The sequence below is a fragment of the Sebastes umbrosus genome, chromosome 21 (assembly GCF_015220745.1).
Source record: "Sebastes umbrosus isolate fSebUmb1 chromosome 21, fSebUmb1.pri, whole genome shotgun sequence".
NCBI lineage: Eukaryota > Metazoa > Chordata > Actinopteri > Perciformes > Sebastidae > Sebastes > Sebastes umbrosus.
This window is the reverse complement of record NC_051289.1, coordinates 24,300,243-24,326,026: the sequence shown is the minus strand read 5'-3', so window position 1 is coordinate 24,326,026 and position 25,784 is coordinate 24,300,243. Positions and strand designations below refer to the sequence as shown.

At 44.1% G+C, this 25,784-nt stretch overlaps 1 protein-coding gene across 1 annotated transcript in view; it reads right to left on the bottom strand.

Moving 5' to 3' along the window:
- Positions 1 to 9,991: 9,991 nt before the first annotated feature.
- The window catches only part of cubn (cubilin (intrinsic factor-cobalamin receptor)), a 65,330-nt gene continuing 49,537 nt past the window's right edge, over positions 9,992 to 25,784 (bottom strand). Inside the window, exons 54-67 of the mRNA XM_037756457.1 lie at positions 24,926 to 25,113; positions 22,937 to 23,093; positions 22,515 to 22,664; positions 22,241 to 22,426; positions 21,833 to 21,962; positions 20,878 to 21,095; positions 18,451 to 18,650; positions 18,018 to 18,180; positions 17,334 to 17,542; positions 16,876 to 17,020; positions 16,097 to 16,278; positions 14,358 to 14,523; positions 11,900 to 12,135; positions 9,992 to 10,266 (exon numbers count right to left, since the gene is read on the bottom strand). Coding sequence (XP_037612385.1) covers positions 10,159 to 10,266; positions 11,900 to 12,135; positions 14,358 to 14,523; positions 16,097 to 16,278; positions 16,876 to 17,020; positions 17,334 to 17,542; positions 18,018 to 18,180; positions 18,451 to 18,650; positions 20,878 to 21,095; positions 21,833 to 21,962; positions 22,241 to 22,426; positions 22,515 to 22,664; positions 22,937 to 23,093; positions 24,926 to 25,113 — 2,438 coding nt within the window. The 3' untranslated portion in view covers positions 9,992 to 10,158. The remainder of the gene's footprint in view (positions 10,267 to 11,899; positions 12,136 to 14,357; positions 14,524 to 16,096; positions 16,279 to 16,875; positions 17,021 to 17,333; positions 17,543 to 18,017; positions 18,181 to 18,450; positions 18,651 to 20,877; positions 21,096 to 21,832; positions 21,963 to 22,240; positions 22,427 to 22,514; positions 22,665 to 22,936; positions 23,094 to 24,925; positions 25,114 to 25,784) is intronic.

Sequence of the window (25,784 nt, the reverse complement as noted above, 5' to 3'; positions counted from 1 at the left end):
TGTCCACAGTGTAGATGGTCAGTGCTTCCCATTCTGCTCTGGTGGGACTTTTTAAAGCTACTCTTTAGAGCAGCGGTGGGGTGGGGGTGGGGGCCTTAGGCACACACACCACCATTGGCAGCAGCCTTATTTAAGGTAGGTTGATTGTTTTCCCCCACCTGCATTCTGTTAAGACCCGCCCTACTCTGCCTCTGATTGGCTGGTACTCGCTGCCTTCTTTGCAGAATTTGTTAAGTTTATCGCTGATGATCACGGTTGGTAGAAGGTCGGCGGGGTTAATGATTTCAACTCAGGTGTGGATGTTATTGTAATGGAGTTTGTGGGTAACCCATTTTACTTGATAGTAAAAGATAACCACCAGTCTGGGAGTACAAAATATAAATAATCTTAATTTCATGAAGTACATTCAAATATTAAAAACATGTATAGGGAATCACTGCTATGGCTGTGGGTACAGGGCAGCCGGGCGCTAACTACACAAGGCAAGTTACACTAAAAACCCAATAACTAGGCTAAGAGTTGAAATGCACACAGCAAACAGGGCAGATTATACTGCAAAACACTAGAATGCACACAATACTCTGCAACCAGAAAATCTACCCACTTCCACACACCTTAAGACAGTTCAGGTCGTAGACATGCCACAGTGCCATCCCCATACACCCTTTCTACTCCCCCACAGCTCTGTCCCTTACACACGGGCTAACATTAATGGAACTGTGATGATTGCAATGACCCCTGCCACAAGACTCTACGACAAACGGTTCATGAGTTATGAAAGGGGGCGTGGCTAACATCTTAAGGCAGTGCTATGAGTCTATATTGACATGTAAATGTCCTCAGGTCTAGACCCTTATCATGCCTGAGAAATTTGGGGTAGATCGGACTGTGTACAGTGGAGTTACAACAACTTCCTGTTTCATGGCGAATGGTTCAAAATGGCCACCATGCCACGCCACGCCACGTTGTTTAGTGAAAACTCACCATTTGATTAACTTTTCATCTTTAAGGTCTTAAGATGGTCCTGACCAAATTTCAAGTCGATCTGATTAAATCTGTAGGAGGAGTTCGTTAAAGTACACGGCTTAAAAAACGCTAAAAATGGGCGAAAATTGCATATTAAATTCAAAATGGCTGACTTCCTGTTGAGTTTTGGGCATACCTCCAACAGCCTTTTTTGTGCATCTCCACATGTTACATCTGTCTGCCAAATTTCATACATGTAGGTGAATTCAGAGCGAGGAGCTCAATTTTTCCAACTTTTTCAAAATAAACGTCCATCTTCATAGGAAACTACTTGGTTAGGTTTAGGAAGATTGTATGTTTTGTGACCCACCCATCCACCCCGACCTCCTCCCTATACGTGGCGTTTTGTCTCTTTATACTTCCTGGTTCATCATTACGTGGATTAATTGATTTTGTGGGGTATGTACAAATGACAGTGCATTACTTTTCAAAGGTTTAGCTACAAACTATGTATGAGACTAGCCTGTAAACTTAATGTTAACCTTAATGTTGATATGGCACAAGCTGATGCACTAAATGGATTATGAGAACACCTTTGCAGAATAACTTCTGACATTTGTGAAACTCACATGACTGATCAGCTGTTTCTGTTGTCTTCTCGGATATATATTTATATTGTCCTCTTCTTCTGGAAAGCTAGAAACACGACCAATATTAGCTGACATGAAAGAACTGTTGACACAAATCCTGAAAACCTTTCTCCATTTTTATCTAGCAGATGTTTAGATGGCCAAGGACTTGTTTTACTTCTTGTACTCTGTTTGCTGGCAGATAACAGCCATGTGTAGCCTATAGCGCCAACTTCTGATAAACTACGCTTTGCGTGGCCGAGTTTATTCACCCCAAACCAGTTGATGGAAATGCGCCTAATTTCTGTTTTTGCAATTTCAAAAGTTTGCTTAAAATTTCCTTGAAAGTTGAATGGAAACACGAGGACTGTTGGTTTTACCTTTAAAGGGCCCATATTGTAAAAAGTGAGATTTTTATGTATTTTATATTATAAAGCACGTTTAAGTGCTGTATAAATATGTAGAAATACACACAGCCACGTATTCAGAAACTGTGCAATTGAAACAAGCAAAAAAAAATGTGTTTTTTGAAAATTAAAGCATGTAAACATGTTCTAGTAGAAACACAAAATACAAGTATGAACCTGAAAATGAGCATGATATGTCCCCTTTAAGGTATCGTCTAATGGCCTGTACATACTGTGTGTATGCTGTTGTGTTTTTAGGATGCTCGATCTTCATATTTGTTGGTAAAAATAGATCAGATAGGTATCGATACATAACCAGGTTCTGTTTAGACTGTACAAGTACAGTTGGTTTGCAGAACACGACAAATCTCTATCTGAATATGTGTGTATGTGTGTGTGTGTTCAGCTGTCCATACCCATGATGGACGTGCACAGACATCAGTGCTGACATACAATTAGTGTCCCACTCCTCCATATTTAGCTTCAGAGAGTGTGAGCAGTGAGAACAGTGTGGATGGGCATATATATCCGTTTGTCAGATAACAACAACACACACAGCTGGAACAACGGACGACACACTCACTGAGAGCTGTCACAGCGTGTCCCACCGCCCCGACCAGTCTATCTCATACAACGCCATTGTTAGAAAATGAAACACTGCTCTCCCTAAAAGCTTTAATTAGAGAGGTTGCTGTTGCCATAGCAACATTACCCACTCCAAATATGTAGCCCTACATGGTTGGTAGACGGAGCAGAGAGAAGGCATGCCTACATGTACCAGAGAGATTTCCTCAGACTAGAATGACTGTAGACATGTAACGGTGTTACTATAAGATCACATCCCTGGATTCTAGTTCCTCCATTTGGGTTTTTCTGGCATGACGTTGATTGCATTTCATTCAGTTATACAATCAACTAAGGAGGGATCCCACAAATATCTAATTTAATATATAATTTAGCTTTTTTTTTTATCAGAGAACAGCATTCATGGAGCTGTAGGACACTGGAGACCATTTATTGCATATTAGACAGCGGGTCAGGTAGTCTCAGACTTGATGACTCACAACTTCTTCACAGTGACTTAAGCCCAGAAATAAACTCATCTCCTCAGTGGTTTGAATGGGCCCACTCTGTTGATGCAGCAGTGGTACCAATTATTTTTTCAGATGCTGATATAGCAGAATGTAGGAATATGTGATCTAATGAGGGCCCGAGCACCGACAACATCGGGCCAGCGAAGGCCCTATTGAAGCTGTGGGAATTCTTCTTTTTCTTTTTCTTAAAATGAATCGCCTTTTTGAGGACCTTAACATGCTCAAATAGTTGTTAAACTTGGCACACTTATCAGATACGGTGAAAAATTCGATATTTTAAGGGTCTCGGTACTTGGGTGTTGCAAAATGGCTCAGCGCCCCCTAGAAAGTTGGAAAAATTTAGCCCCTCGCACCGGTTTCACCTACATGTATGACCTTTGGCAAACAGATGTAACATATGGAGATGCACAAAAAAGCCTCTTGGAGGTATGCCCAAAACTCAACAGGAAGTCAGCCATTTTGAATTTAATGTGCGATTTTCGCCCATTTTTAGCGTTTTATAGGCTGCGTGCTTTAACGAACTCCTCCTACAGATTTAATCAGATCGACTTGAAATTTAGTCGAAAAGTTATCCAAATGGTGAGTTTTCACTGAGCGACCCGACCGTGGTGTGGTGGCCATTTTGAGCCATTTGCCATGAAACAGGAAGTTGTAACTTCAGCATACTTTGTTAAATCTGCTCCAAATTTCTCAGCCATGATGCTGGTCCAGGCCAGAGGTCATTTTCCTGTCAATATAGACTCATAGGTCCGCCCCAAGACGTTAGCCACGTCCTCTTTCATAACTCGTGAACCGTTTGTCGTAGAGTCTTGCATCATTGCGCTCATCAGAGTTTCGCACGGGGAGGTACGAGGGCCCGTTCATCGCTGCTCGCAGCTTTAATTTATAGTTACTTTGTGTTATGTTAGGTTCGTTTTTACATCACATTGTTTATGTAAACACATGAAAAATTGAGCGTGAATATAGAGTTTTGGTGGTTTGGAGTTTGAGTGAGAAAACAGTTTTGAAAGATGTGGTCTTTAAATGCTTTTTGTATGACAGTGACGAAAAATGATCGAGAGTTTAGTCCAAATTGTCTTCTGCTGTGCTAATTGCGTGAAGACTTTTGAAAAAAGTGAACCCAGTATTAAAAAATGTGTCACTAATTGTAAAAAGCCCCTCTAATTCTATACTATTTCTACTACTATTACTGCCCTGCATGGCTAATCTGTGCAAAACATGCTTAATAACAGTGTGTTTTGTCAGTCTGTTCTATGTACTGAATAGTGGATGTGTTCACTGTGCCGCTGCCTCTTCTGTTGTTCTGCAGGACTGTCTACTACTGTCTTGTGCATGCTGATCATGTTGCTTTGGTTGTAATTATATTGTAAGACAAATTGTTTCTCTCTTGTTTGCATTTCTTCGTTGGTCTTTTCCCGCAGTAGACTGTAGTTGAAAACATTAACAGAGATGTTGATTATTTGTGTCGTCCGAACTAAATAAAATCAAGTTTCCATCATTTTGTTTGTTTACTTAATTTGCAGACCTTCATAAAATGAAGCTTTTTGATTTTTCGGAAACAGCAATTTCACCATCAGGTCCACTCAGCAGCTTTCAAGCATGTCATGATGAAGACATGTTGTTTAAATGATCTTCTGGTGAACATGATCAACACAATCCGATCTAAAGACACCATCAGAGCTGAGTAACAGTCATGTTCATCATTATCCTCGTTCTCATCCTCAACACACCAGTAGTGCCGTTAGGCTGGCACTCCGTTTCCATAGCAACCGCTGAAGTGAAGTGGAGTGTCTTAGCTGCTCCAGTCTAAAGATAGAGCCCTTATGAACACACCAGTTGGGCATTTTCAACAAAGACAGAGGATGAATGGCAGTAGATGTGGCACACACTGAGATATACAGAGAGGGCGATTATCTCAGGCAGGTTCCACACTCAACAGTCCAAATCATGTTTTACATGATGATCCAGATCAACCTCTAGTAACTACCTCACTCGATGCACAATACATTCATATTGCCAATATCAAAATGAAGATGAGGGATGAAGGGTTGTGGGAAGAAGGTTGAGGGGTGATGGATGAAGGGATGAGGAAAGGAATCAGGGTCGTGGAAGAATGGATGGAGGAGAGCGATGATGAGCTGGTCACGGCTAAAAGAGGTGGACGGAACCGGGGGAGTGGAGCTCTGATGTTGGCGAGCTCAGAGCCCCCAGCGGTTCCTGTATTCAAACGAGAGAGAAAGAAGAGTGTGAGAAAAGAATGGAAAAAAAGGGGTTTGGAGGGGAGGGATGTGAAAAGTGAGTTAAAGGGAAGTGAGCGGATCAAGTCCATGGGTCCATGTATACTTCCTGTCAGCTGATGTCATTCACATACACTGCAACTGTAAATAAACTGGGGTTGGGTCCGATATTCCACTAACATGCTATTTAAACAGTATGCAATTTTTTTTGTGTAAGTCAGAAACCTTGGTATGAAACCAATAGTATGCATATTGCATACTATTTCTGGTGAAATATTACAGTATGCAACGCTGGACACTACGGCAACGTAAATATCCCACAATGCGATGTGGTAGTGACTAGGGATGCACCACTTTTTTTCGGACCGAGTACAAGTACAAGTTCTTACATTTAGGTACTCGCTGATACCGAGTACCGATACGAGTACTTCTCTGTGCCAAAAGACCCTCGTTAACAGCCAGCTGGAGGGTGTGAGCGACACATGGCAGGCTGGGGAGTCCCGCATACGAGGCGGTGCGCCGCGACCGGCTCTAGGTCAGTTTGGAAAGGCTCGGGGCGAGGTGGCTTGCGGCCGCAGCTCTACAGCGATTCCCGCCCGGACCTTGCCGCACCTCGCCGCCAGATCAGGAGGTGGAGGTGCAGCAGAACGGGGCCTTGTAAACGGGGAAGGAGCGTGTGCAGGTGGGGGCTAAAGGGCGGGATAATGGGACAGGGAAGACGCAACGGGTGGCTGGGCATGAAGCCAGGGAAGACTGGACTGGACGAGGAATGATGGACGATGTTGTCCCGCGATGGCTGGGTGGCAGCTTTGGAATGAGGACATTCGGAGACCTCAATCAATCATTGGACTGATCGAGGTCTGAGGGGGTGAGAACCAGCTCGTAGTCTATGGCGAGGTAAGCGATCTGTTAGATAACTTGAGTAACTTAGCGTTTCAGTCTGGACGTATACAAACTAACAGATGTGAAAACTGAGTCAAGAGGAAGTGAGCAGATCAGGTGTGTACTTTGTGCAGAAATGGGACGTTTTAGAGGTGTGGTCTTTGTTCTAGAACTTAGTTATAAAACTGAATTTATGGTAAATGATGTCCTTAGAGATTGCCGGGGAGACGGACGTGAGGAATACCCTGCTCAGCCTGCTGCCCCCTCGACCCGCCCTGGATAGGAGATTGATAATGGATGGATGGATTTAGAGTCCGCTACAATATATTTTCCACTGTGCAGCTCATCTTACCAGTGATTAATGGTACTTAAACTGAGTTATAGTAGTTTTGTAGGATTCTGATTCTCCATTAGATTTTATTCAGATGTAATGATCACTGTGTGTTCTGTAAGCATTCAGTGAACCACAGAATACTATAAGAAACAGCAATAAGACGACTTTGAAGAGATGACTTCACTCCCCCTGCCTCATGACCACGCCACATTCTTCACTGTGTCTCTAATGAATGGAAATGTATGGAGCATCTGCGCTGGCGTTGGTGGGCCTAATGTAGGCCGCCTGTCTCTCTGAAGAGGCCTCCATAATCATAACATAACATCCACAGCCTCCCTCCTACACACATTCTGTCCTGGGGAGGAATGATGAACCGCAACACAACAAAGCAAATAAGATATTACATGAGAGATACACACAGACAATGGCCAGTACACAGTCGTCCTTTGTCATGAAAATTAAGAAGAAATATTCTTTGAAACAAGGAAAGTCCTTAGATGAAGTGACAACACCAGCTCACCATGTCTGTAAGACCTGTTAATGTGAATACCTACCTGTGTGTCAGATGCAAACAATTCTTACAGATAGTCCACCTATATACTTGTTTTTCAGGGGCTTTTTGACTGTTTGACATGTTCCTCATCAGAAGATGACATTTGTTCTGTTACCATGAAATTGTAAATGTTTCATTCCATTTTTCTGAGCGCTTCTAGGACTTCTCATCCACGATGAAGAAAACAAAGATAAATTAAAGCTGCGAGCAGTGATGAATGGGCCCTCGCTCCTTCCCGCGCTTCGGGGGTACAGGTGGGACGGCGATCGACGTGGCCAGTCACAATGAAACCGGAACTCTGATGAGCGCAATGACGCCTGCCACAAGACTCTACGACAAACGGTTCATGAGTTATGAAAGGGGGCGTGGCTAATGTGTATGAGGCGGGGATAACAATACCATTGAAACAGGAACTATCTGCTGAGTGATATGACACCTCCCACAAGACTCTACAACAAACGGTTCATGAGTTATGAAAGGGAGCGTGGCTAACGTCTTGGGGCGGGGCTATGAGTCTATTTTCGCATGTACATGTCCTAAGGACTGGACCCTTATCATGCCTGAGAAATTTGGGGCAGATCGGACTATGTACAGTGGAGTTACAACAACTTCCTGTTTTATGGCGAATGGCTCAAAATGGCCGCCACGCCACGGTCAGGCCGTTCAGTGAAAACTCACCATTTGAATAACTCTTCATCTTTAAGGTCTTAAAATGGTCCTGACCAAATTTCAAGTCGTTCTGATTAAATCTGTAGGAGTTCGTTAAAGTACACGACCTATAAAACGCAAAAAACGGGTGAAAATTACACATTAAATTAAAAATACTTCCAGTTGAGTTTTGGGCATGCCTCCAAGAGGCTTTTCTGTGCATCTCCACATGTTACATCTGTCTGACAGATTTCATACATGTAGGTGAAACCGAAGCGAAGGTCTCAATTTTTCCAAATTTCTAGGGGGCGCTATCGAGCCACTTTGCAACAGCCAAGCCCGAGACCCTTAAAATATCAATTTTTTCACCGCGTCTGATACGTGTGCCAAGTTTAACAACTTTTTGAGCATGTTAAGGCCGTCAAAAAGACGATTCATTTGAGAGAAAAAGAATACATTCCTACAGTTTCAATAGGGTCTTCGCTGGCCCGACGTTGTCGGTTTTCGGGCCCTAATAAACCAAAGTCCAACCAAACCAAGTAACCTGGGGAGGAGAAGAGAGACTGAGCAGGTGTCAGCCATCACTCCTAATGAGGCCGAAGAGCCATCTCACTATAGTGTAACGTTTTTGGTAGGTGAAAGTACCCAAAAGTACAAGAAGAATGTGCGTTTAATGTATTTAACCCTCATCCTACCAGGTGAGCTCAATCAAGCTGATGACCCTCCAGTATATATATATATATATACATATATATATATATATGTATGTATATATATATATATACATACATATATATATATACACTGTATACTGTATATCTGAGATACCATCAAAGCCAACAGAGGGCACTGTTTGTCTTTGTTTTGTGTTTTCATGTGTGTGTATCCAACTGTAGATGATGTAGGTGTAGGTGTGTGTGTGTGTGTGTGTCCATAACTTATGACAATGCAATATACACCGATCAGCCATAACATTAGATCAGCACGGGGCACCCTGACCGGTCTGCTGCTATGCAGCCCCGTACGTAACAAACTGCTCCTCACTGTGTGTTCTGACACCTTTCTATTGGAACCAGCATTAACTTTTTCAGCAGTTTGAGCTCCAGTAGCTCTTCTATTGGATCGGACAACACGGGCCAGCCTTCACTCCCCACGTGCATCAATGAGCCTCGGGTCTGACCCTGTCGCCGGTTCACTGGTTTTCCTTCCTTGGATCACTTTTGGTAGGTCCTGACCATTGCAGACCGGGAACATCCCACAAGAGCTGCAGTTCTAGAGATGCTCTGACCCGGTCGTCTAGACAGCACTATTTGGCCTTTGTCAAAGACGCTCACATCCTTACGCTGGCCCATTTTTTATGCTTCCAACACAAAGTTCAAAATGTTCACTTGCTGTCTAATATCCCCCCCCACTGCCAGGTGCCATTGTAACGAGATAATCAATGTTATTCACTTCACCTGTCGGTGGTCTTAAAGGTCCCATATCGTGCTCATTTTCAGGTTCATACTTGTATTTTTGGTTTCTACTAGAACATGTTTACAAGCTGTAATGTTAAAAAAAAACACATTATTTTCCTCGTACTGTCTGTCTGAATATGCCTGTATTCACCCTGTCTTAAACGCTCCGTTTTAGTGCATTTCAACGAAATTGGAACGGAATTGCGTTGCTGGGCAACAGTTTGGGTCCATGTTTACTTTCTGTCAGCTGATGACATTCACATACTGCACTGCAACAGGAGATAAACTGGGACACATTTAGAATGTTTATGTTTAAAACCGTGTAATGGTCTAAATATTGTATATTTGTGACATCACAAATGGACAGAAATCCTAACGGCTTGTTTCAAACGCACAATTTCTGAATACGGGCTGTGTGTATTTCTCCGTATATAGAGAGTTTTGTTTAACAGTATTAATAAAGCACTTAAACCTGCTTTATAATGTAAAAAAACAAGAAAATCTCACTTTTTACAATATGGGACCTTTAATGTTATGACTGATCGGTGTATAGAAGGTTTCTTCTTGCATTGTGCCACAATGGAACGGATATGTGTTGAATCGCTGTGAGACTTGTAGTCCATTCATTGGTTTGTTTAACATGCAGTAGGACATGTCATGAAGGCTCATTCTGAGGCCTTTATGTTATCTTCTGAAAGTGTGTGGCAGCAGCAGGTCAGTGGCACTCTGGTTTAAAATGAATAGAATAAAATTAAACTGAACATCTGAAATGACAAATCATGTATTTGTTGTCAGCAAATATTTATTATTCACATTATTCACATTATTATTATTACATCGGTTTGTTTACAAAAACGCATAGAAAGGTGTTTACCTTTAAAATGTGATTAGGAAATTAGTCAGCAACTGTGTGTGTGTGTGTGTGTGTGTGTGTGTGTGTGTGTGTGTCTCTCAGCTGCTCCAAGTGAGTCTGAACCCTGAAGGCAGGGTGGCGTACTGGGCTCGGAAAACCACGTAGACTTGATGGGAGGAGGCCGTGAACGGAGCGATGTTGGTTTCCTGAATAAACGACACACAGAGGACAAACTATCATTCACAGTCCTTCATTTACACACATATGTATATAAGTATACAGTATATCAATTATATATATATAGTATATGGCTGACACAGGAGAGCAGAGTATCTCACTCATATCTCTAATATGTGAACTGATAATCAACATTTTTATCCAGAAATCTCTCACACTGACTCGTCGTGACTCGCTCCATGTTTTTGTTGAGCTGACATCATCAGGCTATTTAAGTGATACCTCCTCACATATAGACGTCTTCATGCAGGATCAGAACACACTTCTCTTCTACCAATATTCCAAGTTCAGCAGCAGAAAACACTTTGTTTTGCATTTCTTTCCCAGACTTGTGCAACTCACGTCAAATCAGCCATGAAATGGGATGTCGTTTAGCAGCATGTTGATGGAGCTGTGCTGTTACACACTGTATCAGAGTCAGGTTCCACCAGCTTAGCTGTTTGCTCATTAAAGGGAACTGGAGTGATGTTGGGCTCATTTACATCTAGAGTCTTAAAACACCTCATTAAGTTTAAAAAGTGTTTTTATCTGCCGGTGACAGGCTTCGTAAATATCCCCCTAAGTCCTCAGACACACCAGAAACGTTAGGAGAGCTTGGCGGCAGCATAGGATGGTGGCTGCGTGATTCACGCGTCGGGGGTTCACACCAGCTGCGTTTCTGCTGCGTGTCTGCTGCGTGTCTGCTGCTGTCAGCCCTTTCTTTCTACATAGTTTGCCTTTTAATGGCCATTTCATTTAATTATAAATATCATTTATATTTATTTTAGACAGAGAAAGGTTAAGAAATGTGTGGTAATTTCTAAATAATAGTAACAATCCACAATTAAAACTCCGTACTATATTCATTCATGGAGCTCTCCAAGTACCTGCATGTTCTAGAACACTGTCCAGCACATATTTCAGAATAAAAGCCTAGTGTTAACAAATTAAGGAATTCTGCGTACAGAAAAAAACGTTCGAGGGCTTTTATTTCTAAATGAAAGCAACACGTGTTGATTTAAACCCCATACTTCACAATTCATGGAGCTCTCTAAGTCACTGCATGTTCCACAGCACTGACTGCTCATATTTCAGAATAAAAGCCTTGAGTTAACAAATGAAGGAATTCTGTCCGCAGAAAAAACGCTTGAGGGCTTTTATTTTGAAACGAAAGCAGGGAGTGTTGATTTAAAAATAAGTCTTTACTTTTTTTTCAACTCCGTAACATATTCTACAGATAGACATTGGAACTGTAGTAATCTTGCTGGTATGATGCTAATATAATGTCAATAGATCACCTTCACTGTCCGTGACATATTCTACAGATGTCTAGACATCGAAACTGTAATAATGTAGCTGATATGATGTTAATATACAGTCAATAGATCACTTTCACTGTCTGTTGCTGCTGTGAAACGCGCGTGGCACGTGTCAAAAATAGGCGAGACCTCTATTCTCTAGAAGAGACGCAGCTGAGACACGCGGGCAGTGTGGCTGCTCTAACCTGTTAACACGGACGCCGAAATAAAAAACAACAGGTAACGCAGCCGCCACGCGCTGCTGACGTTCCTGGTGTGTCTGGGCTGTTAGTTTGCATTCCAGGTTCCATCTCGGTTTACGTACCACTCCACAGTAAGGTCCAACAGGCGGTGACGAGGCGTCTGGGCCATTATACAACTTCAAGAAGTTGTTCTGGCAATCTCCAGGGTCGTCAATGCTGATCTGGGCAAAGGTGATGGTCACCACACGACCTCTGGGTGCCGTGATGCCCCATTCACAGTTGGTACCGTTGGGATAGGTGCCTGGGTAGTTGGGACTGGAGAATGAGCCATGGTCTCCATACAGAGTACCACCACAACCTGGTACACAAACATATTAAACAGAGATGCTTCAGCTGAGAGGAAAACCGGGGAAGCAAACAGGAAGACATGTGCTCCCAGGCAGTAGTGTTATTACAAGCAGTGATAAGCATGAAAAAAAACAGCAGCACATAAAGATACACCAGATACAAACTAGAGAATAACAGCCCTGCCATCCAACTTCCGCAGACAAAACCTGGACTCATCACTGAACATGGCGATTCCCCCACATGTTCAGGTTCTATTGTCTGTGTTGTCGACACCAGCGCAAACGGGCTTGACGGTGAAGGGCAGTCATTGCAAGCTTCCTGGTAGCCTTATGAGCTCTGAGATTGGCTGTGTGCATTCTGTTCCTGACCGTCTGATCAGAGATCTGTATGCCATAACGTCCTGCAAACCTTGCCTGCAAATCTCTAGAAAGATAGCCTACGGTTCTTCAGTGCTGTAAGGGTGATGAACCGGTTTTCTTGGGGTGTCTTCCTGGGACGCCCAATTCGCGGTCCGTCTTTGACATCACCGGTTTCACGGAACTTGGCCTTCAGTTTGGAGACGGTACAAGGGCTGACTACAAATAATGCTGCAACTTGGTTTAGCGGAACACCAGCTTCAACTTATCCTATCGCATGGGCCTTATCCAGATTAGACAAATGTGGCATGTCGATGCTTGGAGCAGACACCAAATGATCACTTTAGTAGAGCGCAGCACCCAGCAGGCCCCATGCACACAGGTGCTCAAAACAAGAGTCAATACCAACAGGTATTGTTTACCATTGGCAGAGAATTTTGGCAAATTTCCCTTGGGCGCTACCCGCATAATCAGCTGTGCTGCTCATCCCACAAATGCATGATCCTTACAAGTTGGACATCATTGTGAAGGTCAATAAACAGGCTTTCCAACGATGTAAAATATAATGCCAATTAGCATTGTAACAACAGAGAAATAATCCACCAAATACAAATTTCCAAACCTTTTTTTTCCGAGTTTACACGCATTTGTCTTTTTACCTTTTTAAACATTACCTATGTCGGCTACAATGAGCTAGAAATGATGAATTTAGCATGTTTTATAAGTTAACTGAACAGTCAGTTTGTAGCTTCCATTGACAATGACTGGTAGAATGTTTCTGTGTTGCTCTTAGTGTTAACGCAGCATTAGACTACAGACTGACAGCGTTTCAAACTGAAAGACATTGGGGGATTGGAAGCAGACAGGGTCTACTGAAAGACAGATCTAGTGTGTTTGGAGCGTCGTCATACATTTTGGCTTCTGTTGCTTCAATTTTGACAATTCATAAAATTAAATTAAAAAAAAAAAAAAGGTCTCTTGCAGGTTATTTTATGGAATTGCATTACTAAATTGCTTAAATGCCCATAAACTTCAAACAGAAACAGAGGTCAGGTATTCAGGGAGATCCACAGAGAGAATCTTTTTTTTTTCTAAACAAAATGGGATTTCTCTGTTTTGTATGTATGAGAGCTTTGGATTTCCACCATGAAATCCATTGTGTTTTTATCATAGACTGTATTGAAGAAGTGGATGTAGTCACCGTGACATCACCCATTGGTTTGTGGACTAGTGGACTGGTTTTGGCCGTCGCCATCTTGGAGAGGGTAGAGCCAATCGCAACCGAACGCTGAATAAAATATTTTTAGGTGCAAACGCTCTGTGAAAGGGTTAAAGTTGTAAGACAAAAACATGGACAACTCCCAGACCGGACAACGCCGTGGTAGCGGCCTGTCAATCAGAAGGTAGCCGCCACGCCCTAAAGCATCCCCTGCTTTATGGTCTATCTGACTCTAAATGTGACCATCATTTACTAAATGATCATCATGCTGTATTGAAGAAGACTTGAAACTAGCAATTGAGACTATAAACTCATGTTTACAATGTTTACTGAGGTAATAAATCAAGAGACAATTAGGCTCATTTTCTCATAGACTTCTATACAATCAGAGGAGTCGCCCCCTGCTGGCTGGTAGAAAGAATGCAAGTTTAAGTCACTTCAGCATTGGCTTCACTGTTCAGGTTGGCTTTCAGCTTCTCACCAACTGCCGAAATAACACACCGTGGAGGGACCGGATCCATTGAGAAAACAGATTTCAGACGTATTACTTGGTGACAGCAACTGCTCTGGTGTCCGGTTGTCATGGGAACCTGTAAGCTCTCGATGTTTCATAGAACCTGCTTTGAAATCATGTGTATAAAACAGTTGAGCTCTGACCGTTAGCGGAGGATGTCCATGTGGCCTCGAAGCCAGCATGGACGAGTGAGGCGTCACTCTTGAAGCGTAAGTAGAGCAGGTTGGATCGTGGGAAGACGGGGCTGGGCAACGTGCTGCCGCAGAACCGACCAATCAGCTGGGAGTCCGCTGTGCTGCCATTACGGATCTGAGAGACAACAGATAGATTCCTCATGAAGACTTGCTGTATGGTCAAAGGTACACGGACTTAGTAGAAGTAGATAGTACTACTACATAATACTACATAGTACTACATAGTAGTGGATATAGAAACAAGAAATAAGCATACAGGATATGATCACCTGAAACTAAGAATAGTTATGTTTATGTTATCTTGGAATGAGCCGTGAAACCTCTGTTGGTCTGGAGGAGCTGAAACGTCTCCTGAACATTCACTGATATTCTCAGAGCTAAACTAACTCTGTCTTCCGCTCCACTAGCTCACTAGTCCTCACACTCTCTCTCTCTCTCTCTCTCTCTCTCTCTCGCTTCACCACTCACTTCCCGCACACACACACTCTGGTTCTGGTATTGTCTAAATCACCTACGCTGCTCTAGAGAGGGACATTCAGGTTTTCGTGTCAGCCACCATAGTTGTCCTACACCAGGAGTCAGCAACCTTTACTATCAAAAGAGCCATTTTAGGCAAAACAAAAAAAAAAGAAATCTGTCTGGAGCCACAAAACATTTGATCATTGTGATGAAGGTAACACAGTTTGTAGTCTAAGTATATAGTATATAAGTGCAAATGTACTACGGAGTATTAGGGCCACATTGAGGGGGGAAAAAATCAAAGATTTACAGAATAAAGTCGTAATATTACAAGAATAAGGTCATAAATTAACGAGAAAAAAGTCGTAAAATTCTGAGAATAAAGTCATAACTTTATAAGAAAAAAAGAAAATAACACGTAAAAATACTACTTTCTAATATTATGACTTTATTCTCATAATATTATGACTTTATTCTAATAATATTATGAACTTTGTTCTCATAATATTATGACTTTATTCTAATAATATTATGAACTTTATTCTCATAATATTATGACCTTATTCTCATAATATTATGACTTTATTCTAATAATATTATGAACTTTATTCTAATAATATTATGACTTTATTCTAATAATATTATGAACTTTATTCTCATAATATTATGACTTTATTCTAATAATATTATGACTTTATTCTAATAATATTATGAACTTTATTCTAATAATATTATGACTTTATTCTAATAATATTATGAACTTTATTCTAATAATATTATGACTTTATTCTAATAATATTATGAACTTTGTTCTCATAATATTATGACTTTATTCTCCAAATCTCAGATTTTTTATTTTTCCTCAATGTGGCCCTAATACTCCGTCGTACCGTCATACCATAGACCTTCATCAATGATAAATAAAAATGAAAATATAAACAACAAACAGTTATTCATTTCCATTTTTAAAAATCCACAGGGAGCCACTAGAGAGGAGCTAAAGAGCCGCATGTGGCTCCGGAGCCGCAGGTTGCTGACCCCTGTCCTACACGCTGAGCACACAGGACAGGTTTCAACCTGCAACCTCACTGCTAGATGCCACTAAATCCTACACACCGGCCCGTTGAACAACACTTTGATTATTGCATATGCGATCATACATGGGCCATATTTTAAGATGATATGACAAATATATATATTTGAAATAAATATGTGTCTGGTTGTTTTACCTCCAGGTAGTCAAATTGACATTGGCTGTGGCTCTCCACATTGAAGCTGTTAAAGAAGAAGGAGATGTAGTTGTTGGGTGGTGCCTTCAGGATGATGGCGCAGTCCACGTTGTGGGGGTAGAGGTCAGGCCAGCCTGGACTCTTCAGGTAGCCATATTCCTGTTCGTAGGTTCGGCTACAGCCTGGAAATCACCACCAGCACAGTCAGAACACTTATCTGGAACCGAGTTCCCTCAGTACACAAACCCCCCCCTCTATTTCAAAACCAGCTGAGCAGTTTCCATTGGGACCATTACTTCAGGAAAAGGAGTCAATGAAAACTGTACAACAGTGTATTGTGTGGATTATCCAGAGAAACATGGACATTGTTTTTGGAGAGACATGTTGACTTTTATCAAATGAGATGCATTCAGCTCCACTGTACTGGGATGAAGCCAGAAATCTCACAACCTGGAACATTAAATAAAGACTATATGCATGGATCGAACCATCCGAACATGTTTTATTTTCTGTAATTTGGGTGACCCAACCTTTCAAAACAGATAGCACTGATAAGTAGTTGATAAGTGTCGGTCAGTGAAGCGGAGCTGACTGGTGGGAAGGTGTTACTGGTACATATGGGTCAAGGTTTCCAGACATTAATCTACATTCTCTTCTTTGCACACACACACATTTCGAGCCACAGACTGTTAAAGGAAACTAAGTGACAGTGCCTCTACTTGAGCAGGATATCTTGCTTTCATTTGTCGTCTAGCTTCTAGTTTTCTACCGATACGTACTGGCGATCTGATAGGTGACGCTCAGGCCATTTCCTGCCATGAAGGTGTCAGATCTGAAGTCCATGAGGATTGTTCTGCCGTAGCTGTAGAAGTCTGGTGGATGGTCATCTGATGCACAGAACTTATGTGACTGCCCGTAGTCTCCCTGGAAACACAACAATCACCTCATTCAGAATAAATGCGACAGTACCGTAGCTGTGCAGGAGCTGATACATCCCATAATCCCTCCCCTCTCTCCACTGATCGAGAGGGCCGTCAATCCCAACATGTTCAAAGCAACTCTGGTTTGTTCTGGCTGATTGAAAGCCGTCACCAAGACACTATTAACTCCATCTGCTCAGTGGATCCTGTCCGCACGTCAGGATCCATCAGGAAGTGAACAGGACTTCAACCCTAACCCTTCACCGTACCAGGGGCTGAGCTGATCTCTGAGCCTCCTCACTCATGTTAACACTCACCACAGGCCAGTCCTTCATCTCCAGGTAGTTTCTGGGGCAGCTCTGGCTGGGCTGGAGGACAAAGGTCTGGATCGACACCCGGATGGTTTCCTGGGCTGGAGCATCCAGGATCCAGCGGCAGGACGTGTAAGGAGGATAGGCATTGGGGAAGGAAGGGGATGTCAGGGTCTGGACGGCGGTCGTGGCGTTCACAGTGCCACCGCAGTACACTGAGGGAAGGCAGACACATTGAGAGGGTTGGGAAATGCACGGAATGATTCACCAGTTTCCAGCAACTTAGTGCAGAATGCATGATTTGTATGTGTGACCAACAGCTCTATAGCTCACTCTGTCTGTCAGTCGGTCGGTCCACAAAAACACCCACCCTTTGGTGACCACAGATTTTGCCCTAGGAGGCTGGAATTAGGCGTGGACGTCAAGTGTATGGGTGTGAAGGTGTGTGTTTCTGTTCATTTAGTGGCCTATAACTCCTAAACAGATTCATGTACCATGGCCAAACTCATGAACCATGGACTCCCAATGAGGCAGCTGCAGACGGGTATTCGAACGCAATCATTTCGGGGATTAAGCATTGGTTTTAATGGAGCAAGATGGTGTCGTACAGTTCAAATCTTTTCAGATAAAAATGAACTGTAAAGTCAAGCAGAGTGCAGTGCAGTACAGAGAGAGTAGAAAGGGTCTTACGTGGCACAGCTCTGTAGGTAGCGTTGAAGCCTCGTTTCTCTACTGAGCTATCGGTGACAAGGTGAATAGTCAGGAAGTTTCCGCTCGATACAAAATAAGAAGGGATGAGGTTTCCGCAAAATGTCCCAACCAGAGGGAAGTTAATGTTGTCTCCATCATACACCTGTCAGAGATACACAAACATTAGGACAGGAACAAAACAGAGTCATAGTATTATTACCAACCTGGTGTTGTCCTACAGTAGGACTTTGTGCATCAACAACGTAGTACTCTCACTAGTTCACACCAGCAACATACACATAGAAGCATCATGCACATCAACTGAAGTTATGATCAGAATGGACATCATTTCTTGTGAATTGTTGCAACGTAACAGAACAGAACAATGTCGATGGTCAGTAAGTAATGAAAGAAAAGTTAAGGGCTTCTCTACTTTGACACGGTCGAAGCGGCAAGAAGAGGAGCTCTCGAGGTCAAAGGTGTCGAAGGTCAGGTTGACAGCCCTGTTGACCGGCATCTCAATGGTCCACAGGCAGTCCATCCTGGGCTCATAGCGCCCATCCAGGTTTGTATCCGGAGAACCAAACATGCCCATGGGCATGGACAGGTAGCCACCACATCCCTGAGCAGGACCTGCAGGCGGTTCAGAAACAAACACTTAGCCAACACCTACCAAAAATCTGATTGTTTGACAGGTTCAACGGGTTGATGTGCAAATCCACAGAATCACAAATATTCACAGTAGATGAATTAATGTTTATGGATATATAAATGTTAACATTAGTATGGACGCAACACCTTTAATGCCCGATTCAGACTACACGATATCAGCCCGATTATAGTCCGACACGGCTGTCGTAGGGGCTCGGGAACTCCCCGGTGACTTCCCGGTGACGTCTGAACTCGCGCATGACTATGGAATACGACGTGCCGTGATTGGTCGTGGTTACACGTGTAGTCTTGCCAGTCACCCGATCAAGACACTGCAAGAGTTCATGGCGCTGTGATCGTTAGATCTGACATGGTGACCATCGTCAAAGACAAAAATATTGTGTAGTCTGATCCCAGCATAAGAGACTGGACACGAGCACCTGGGACACAACGTCCCACGGGGTATATTGATCCAGACATGTAATCAGTCCAGATGGACATAAACTAACACAAGCACATGGATGGATCCTATTCATGGACGATGAGCGAGCTGTCACTCACACACTGCTCCCTCACCAACACAGGTCATTCAGGGGTCCAACTGATCGGGGATCAGATAAATGGTGCAGCAGCTCGGTGCGCCTTCTGTATAATCAATTGTATGTGTCGAAATACCTGGAGTCATTTTGACCTGATGCTCTAATGAGACAGAGGCCCTGTTCAGACCTGGTATTAACATGCGTCCTCAGTGATCCGATCACAAGTGGACAGCTCTAAGTACAGGTGTGAAAACACTCAAGACGCATTGAGGACGCATTGAGATTGGATCTTTCAGACCACATTCAGAGGTGGTCTGGGCCACATATGACCACATTCTTTTAGCAGTGTGTACGCGAATGTGTCCTGGCCACATTAAGGACCGCCTACTCATCTGATGTCCAGCTGGGATCCGCGGGATCACCGCGCCCCTCAGGTGAATAGACGGACAGACATGGGCGCTTGTCAGCATTGAAACGGCCTCTGTGCTCTACTGTATGTAGACTAGACACGTGAAGTGCATTATTGTCGTACTGTCGGAGATGTGTCGGTGTTTTTGTTCGGCTGCTTTGTGCGGAGCTGACACCCGACCGTTTATTTTGATGTTAATACAATGTACCAGAATTAACGAATATGTAGGATATTACTACTGACATTCATGTAATATTACGTCACAACGGCTGCTGTATTAGCCATGTGTTTACTACGTGTTTATTTGCATATGGGGTGGGGAAGTGAGATCGGATCACAAGTGGCCACTGAAGACACATGTGGAGACGCATTCTAATGCCAGGTGTGAACAGACGCACTTAAAGCTGTCCACTTGTGATCCGATCACTGAGGACGCATGTTACTACCAGTTGTGAACAGGGCCAGAGTCTCTCTGAGTAAGGGGCATACCCACAGCCTCCTTACTGATTTCGGTACCGTTGGCTGACGGATGCATTTACACCTAGTAAACATCCAGCTGGGATGCATCTCAAACCACCTCCGGAGGTAGTTCATCTTGCATGCTTTTACCCCGTGCTTTATTGAGGACAGATGTTAACCGATGTAGGAAGAGATGACAGTAAGTGTAAATGGTTTAGTTTGGGACGATGCATCACAAAAGTGCGATATCGAATGAAATCATAGGTACCTTATGGTAGGTCCTGTCTGTATATCTGTTTTATGGGTGTGGTGGATATAGTCGGCGTCTTATTTCATGTTTTATTGCGTGCATGAGCTTTCTTTCAAATGGAAATAGCTCCTCAATCATCACAAACTCACATAATACCCCTTTCACACCGAGGATTCATCCAGGGTTGAACCAGCGTTGATTGTGTGTCTGAAAGGGTTAACCCTCGTTTACTGACTCGGCTTCGCGACCCAGGTCAAGAGGTGGGTCGGACCAGGGTCGGATCAGGGTCACACGAGGGTCAGACCAGGGTCAAACAGTCGTGAAAACAACTGTCACAGGTCGCTGTAGCTCAAACAAGCGGTGCGACGTATGGCAGCAGGAATGTTTTCAGACACACCGCAGGTGAACGATGGACGATTAATTAATTATTTAATTTAGCGACCGGGACGGGGAGGGACAACGTAGTGTAGTGAACATAAGAAGGCTACAGAATGAGAGAGACATCCGCTGTTATGTTGCACGGAAACGCACCGTTTCAGCTGACCAACCTACCGAGTGTCTCACTATAAACGGCCCTCCAGCCGATCCCATTCACCGAGGCGTCGGTCCTGAACACGATGAACAGCTGGTTGGTGGAGGAGCGCAGATCGGGTGGGAGCACTCTACCACAGAACTTCCCCAGCAAGGGCGCCAAGGTGTCCTGTCCATCATACACTGCCACGTAGTCATAGCGACAGGAAGACGACGCCTCCAGGTGGAAGGTGTTGAACCTGCGGAGAGAGCCATTGTCATGTCAGTAGCCATTTTTGGCAATATTTCATTGCACTGAAAGGAATTTTTGTTTGACAAAAAATTTAAAAAAATTCCTCTCTCTGTGAAAAGCTATGTGTGAAATATGTTTGAGAAGGTTCTTAGTCATCCAGGTCATGGTATCCGAGTAAGGGTTAAATCAGCAGCAACTAGACTTGGTTTAGATTCTTGAAGACGTTTCACTTCTCATCCAAGAAGCTCCTTCAGTTCTGGCTGAATGGTAGGGGAACCCAGGAATTTAACCTCCATGGGGTGGTTTGAAAGAGTGAAGAGGCCATCTATGCCAAAGTAGAGGAGCCATCACTCAACAGAGGAGGAGGCCTAAGGCTATGACCAATCTTCCACCTACAACGCTGTCCTGGCATCCCTGCCCAGGAGATCAAACAACCATTCACACTTGACCGCACCGGACAGTCATTCACACCTGGCATCGACTGACCCTAACGACCCATAACTATAGTCGCCACACCTAGGAGCACCAACGTACTGAGTGGTTTCTATTTTGCTGCTAACGACCCCACAGAGGTTAAATTCCTGGGTTCCCCTACCATTCAGCCAGAACTGAAGGAGCTTCTCGGATGAGAAGTGAAACGTCTTCAAGAATCTAAACCAAATCCAGTTGCTGCTGATTTAACCCTTACTCGGGGTATGTGTGAAATACACTTTCAGTTTCCCGCTGGAGTCCTGCAAGCCTTACTTGAGATCCAACACTCTGTCTGGCCGGGCCATGATGTGGTAGGTACAGTTGATGTTGTGGTGGTAGTTGGTCTCGGAGAGTGCTGGACTGCTCAATGAACCCATAGTACTGTTGAAGAATCCACCACATGCTGTAGACACACACACACACACACTGACTTTGTTACTGTGACTTGTATTGGACAATTACTGCATAAGCAGTGCAGTGGTTTTCCCCTGACCTTGACCTCACTACATGGCTGGTCCTGTACTGTAGCAGGGTCACACTTGGGGCTCGCTGCAGTTGTTAGATTCTGTGAAGCAGTCCTTCAACTTGGACAACAAACTTTTGACAGTTGTCTTTGTCCAAAGTCTCTGTTGATGGCTTAATTTGCTCATATCGGAATTATTTCTCCTCTTGGTTACTTACGGATGGCTCTGTATTGTGCCATGAAGCCACCGTCGGTGATCACAGAGTCCGAGTAGAAGTGGAGTAACATGGGGCCAAAGCTGGAGAAGGGCCCCGGGATGTTGCTGCCACACAGAGTGGCCACAGCAGAGCCACCGGTAGCCCGGCTGTAGATCTTCAGCCCGTCGTACTGACATGTGGAGTGTGCTGGACAACAGACAGACACATACCCGTCAAATAACATCGAGCACAAGACATTTATTTACAAACATGAGAATGCTATCACTACACTTGCCTTCTATTTGGAAGGTCTGGAAGGTGAGGATGACCACGGTCTGCTCTCCAGCGTCTATGGTGTAGTTGCAGTTGGAGTAGTTGGGGTAGTCGGCTGGATAATTGGGAGAAACCACGCGGCCGCTGGAAGCTGTGAAGTTTGCTCCGCACCCTGATAAACAGAAGACATCAGAACCGGCCACCTCATACCTCATCTAAGTTAAGACAGATGTCCTCTGAAAGCTGGGATTCAAGCTACTCCTCACTGTGACGACAATACAGATGAATCTGAAACTGGAAAGGACCTTCACTGCTGTAGGTAAAACATCTTCTACACTCTCATCTAAGAGGAGATGACTTGTGAACAAATACAGTTACCTCACATTCAGATTCAGGATGGTCTTTACCAACAGCAGGAAGCAGTCTTGGCTGCCTGGTTCTTACTGGTGCTGAAGGAGGCTGAGAAGCCTCTGCCAGGAGCTTCGGTGGCCTGGAATCGGGTTGTGATGATGTTATATGGAGCGATGATGGGACCTGGGGCCACTGAGCCACAGCCTGTTGACAGCAGAGCCTCAGGATTTTGGGTCTGACCTGACCACACCTGCAGGAAAAAATGCATAGTGATTCAGAAACGTACTGAACACATCTGAAAGATTTATTTGACAACTTTGCGCAAAGTACAATCAGAGGTCTGGATTTTATAGGACTAAAATATCCAAACATAATGTACACATCATGTTATGCTTCAGGAAACTGCCTAGTTTGACTGTGACACCTTTACAATAGGGATGCACCGATACCAATACCAGTATCGGTATCGGATCCGATACTGGGCTCGTACTCGTACTCGCAAAACGGCTCCACTACAACGGCACCGATACCACTTTACTGTGGTGCGCCCGACCCCGCTGGGCCGCCGGGATCCCACCTCAGCCGGCGCGCACCGGCCCTCACTTTCATTGCGCCACAGGGTTTTGCTTGCACCCTCTGACTCGCGCATTCGTTAGACTCCTTGGTCCGTGTTTCAAGTAGGGTCGGGTGGGTCTTCCAACATCGCCGCAGACCCTTGGCGCCTTTTACGTGAGCCGAGCCCCGATCTGGCGGCAGGACGCAGTTGGGGCGCACTGAGGACAGTTCGCACCGGGAGCAGGGGGCCGTCCCCGGCAGAGAGAGGGGGCGCAGCGAGCCCTCTGTCCACGGTGCGGCGATGTCCAGACGGGGAGCGCTGTAAAGCTGCATCCGCGAGCCACCTTTGCCCCGAGCCTTTCCAAGCCGGCCTAGAGCTGGTCGCGGCGCACCGCATTGTAGGCGGGACTCCCCAGCCTGCCGTGTGTCGCTCACACCCTCCAGCTGGCTGTTAACGAGGGTCTTTTGGCACAGAGAAGTACTCGTATCGGTACTCGGTATCGGCGAGTAGGGATGTCACGATACCAGAAATCTAGTAGTCGATACCAATACCAGTGAATTTAAACGATTCTCGATACCAATTCGATACCACGGTAAAAAAAAAAAATCCCATGTAATTGAACACGCACTCCTTTATTAAAACATTTGAACATTACAAAAAACAGAGGCATGTAGCCTTTAAGTCAAAAATAAAAAGAAACGTCTATTAACATATTAAAACAGAACAGTGGCATGTAGCCTTCAAGTATTTAAAAGAAACAATATTGTCTGGATGTCTGTCTTTGAGGTGCTTTGCTAAATTGGAAGTATTTCCTCCTTTGTAAAGAAAAGTACGACGGCACCGTTACTGCACCGCATACTGGTTTTTGCGAATCTTTTATTACTCCTTGTAAATCTGCCTCGAACGCAAAGTACTTCCATACCCGACTCTTGCTATTTGTTTTCTCAACGAGTTGAGGCGGAGGCAGCGCTGCAGCAGCTGCCATCTTCCACGTCACGTGTTGTTGTTTTTTTCCGTACTGTTACGGCGTTCTTCCTTCATTTCACGGCAGATGAGAACATTTGTAAGCGTATACTGCCCTCATTAGATCCGGAAGAATCGCATCTCCAGTACCTCCGCTCCGGTACCAAATGACCATTACAGGCAGAAGAAAACGAAGTACCGTCACATTTTTAGAATTTTGGTACCGAGTTGGTGCCGAAGTATCGGTTCTCGTGACATCCCTATCGGCGAGTACCCAAATATAAGTACTTGTACTCGGTCTGAAAAAAAGTTGTATCGGTGCATCCCTAGTTTCTACTAACTCCATCTACTGTAGTAATACACTGACTATGGAGAAGTAGCTCATACAAACCCCCTGAGAAACCCCTGAACTATCCCTTTAAGCTAATGTTGGCAGTGTAGCATTACTTTCTCTATAAAGCAGCTGGTGGGAGCATCATAAAGAAACGGCAGTCTGTATTTCTTCTCTTACTAACACATCATTTTTTGTGACACATGTTTCCGCTGAAGTTCAGTGCTGGTACCTTGACGTAGCTGCTCTGGCAGGTGCCACTGCTGACTGGAATCTCGAAATTACTGTTGAAGCTCATCTCCAGGTGGTTCCCTTCATGGGCAATGATCCGCCAGGAACACTCCACATTGGCTGGGAAGTTCTGGGGATAGTTTGGAGACTTGATTGTTCCCGAATCAGCATGGATCACCCCTCCACAGCCTGGCCGGAAAACAATAATTTGGCTTTATACAGCGCATGTATAAATGATCGTACAAATAAGTAGTTCTGTTTTAAACTGTTTCAAACTGTTTCAAACTGCGACCGTGATCCAGGATAAAAACAAGCTTCCCTCGAAACGTAATTGGGAATGCAGTTTAGTTGTATGGGAACATAGTTTTGTAGGAGACGGGGTTGTTTTGAAGCATATCTGTACTCCTCTTTGTACTTCTATCACCAGGGGCAAACTGAGATTGAAAGCCAGGGACTTTGAGATGGCGAGGCCCTTTAATGCTTGTGCCCAAATTTTTTGGGCAGTAATTTTATCAATATTTGAGTGAATCGTCTGATTCAGATTGTATTGATAATTAGACGACGCCAACGAGTCCACTCAAATATTGGTAACATTACTATATATATAAAACATATGCATATATTTTTTGCTAGAGCGAAACTCCGATGTCCGAGTGAAAGTGAACGCAACAAGAGACGCTCCCAGCTGCCGCTCGCCACGGCAGCGTTCTGTGCAGCCTCTCCCGGTCCCGTCCTCAACACAACGGCTGCTGATGACTTTTTCCTGCTAAATGTGTGTGTAGGGTTCCAACTCCCATTAGTAGTAATATGGAACGGCTGCAGATGGATAGTGGCCGGTTGGTTTGTTTAGTAGTAATAGT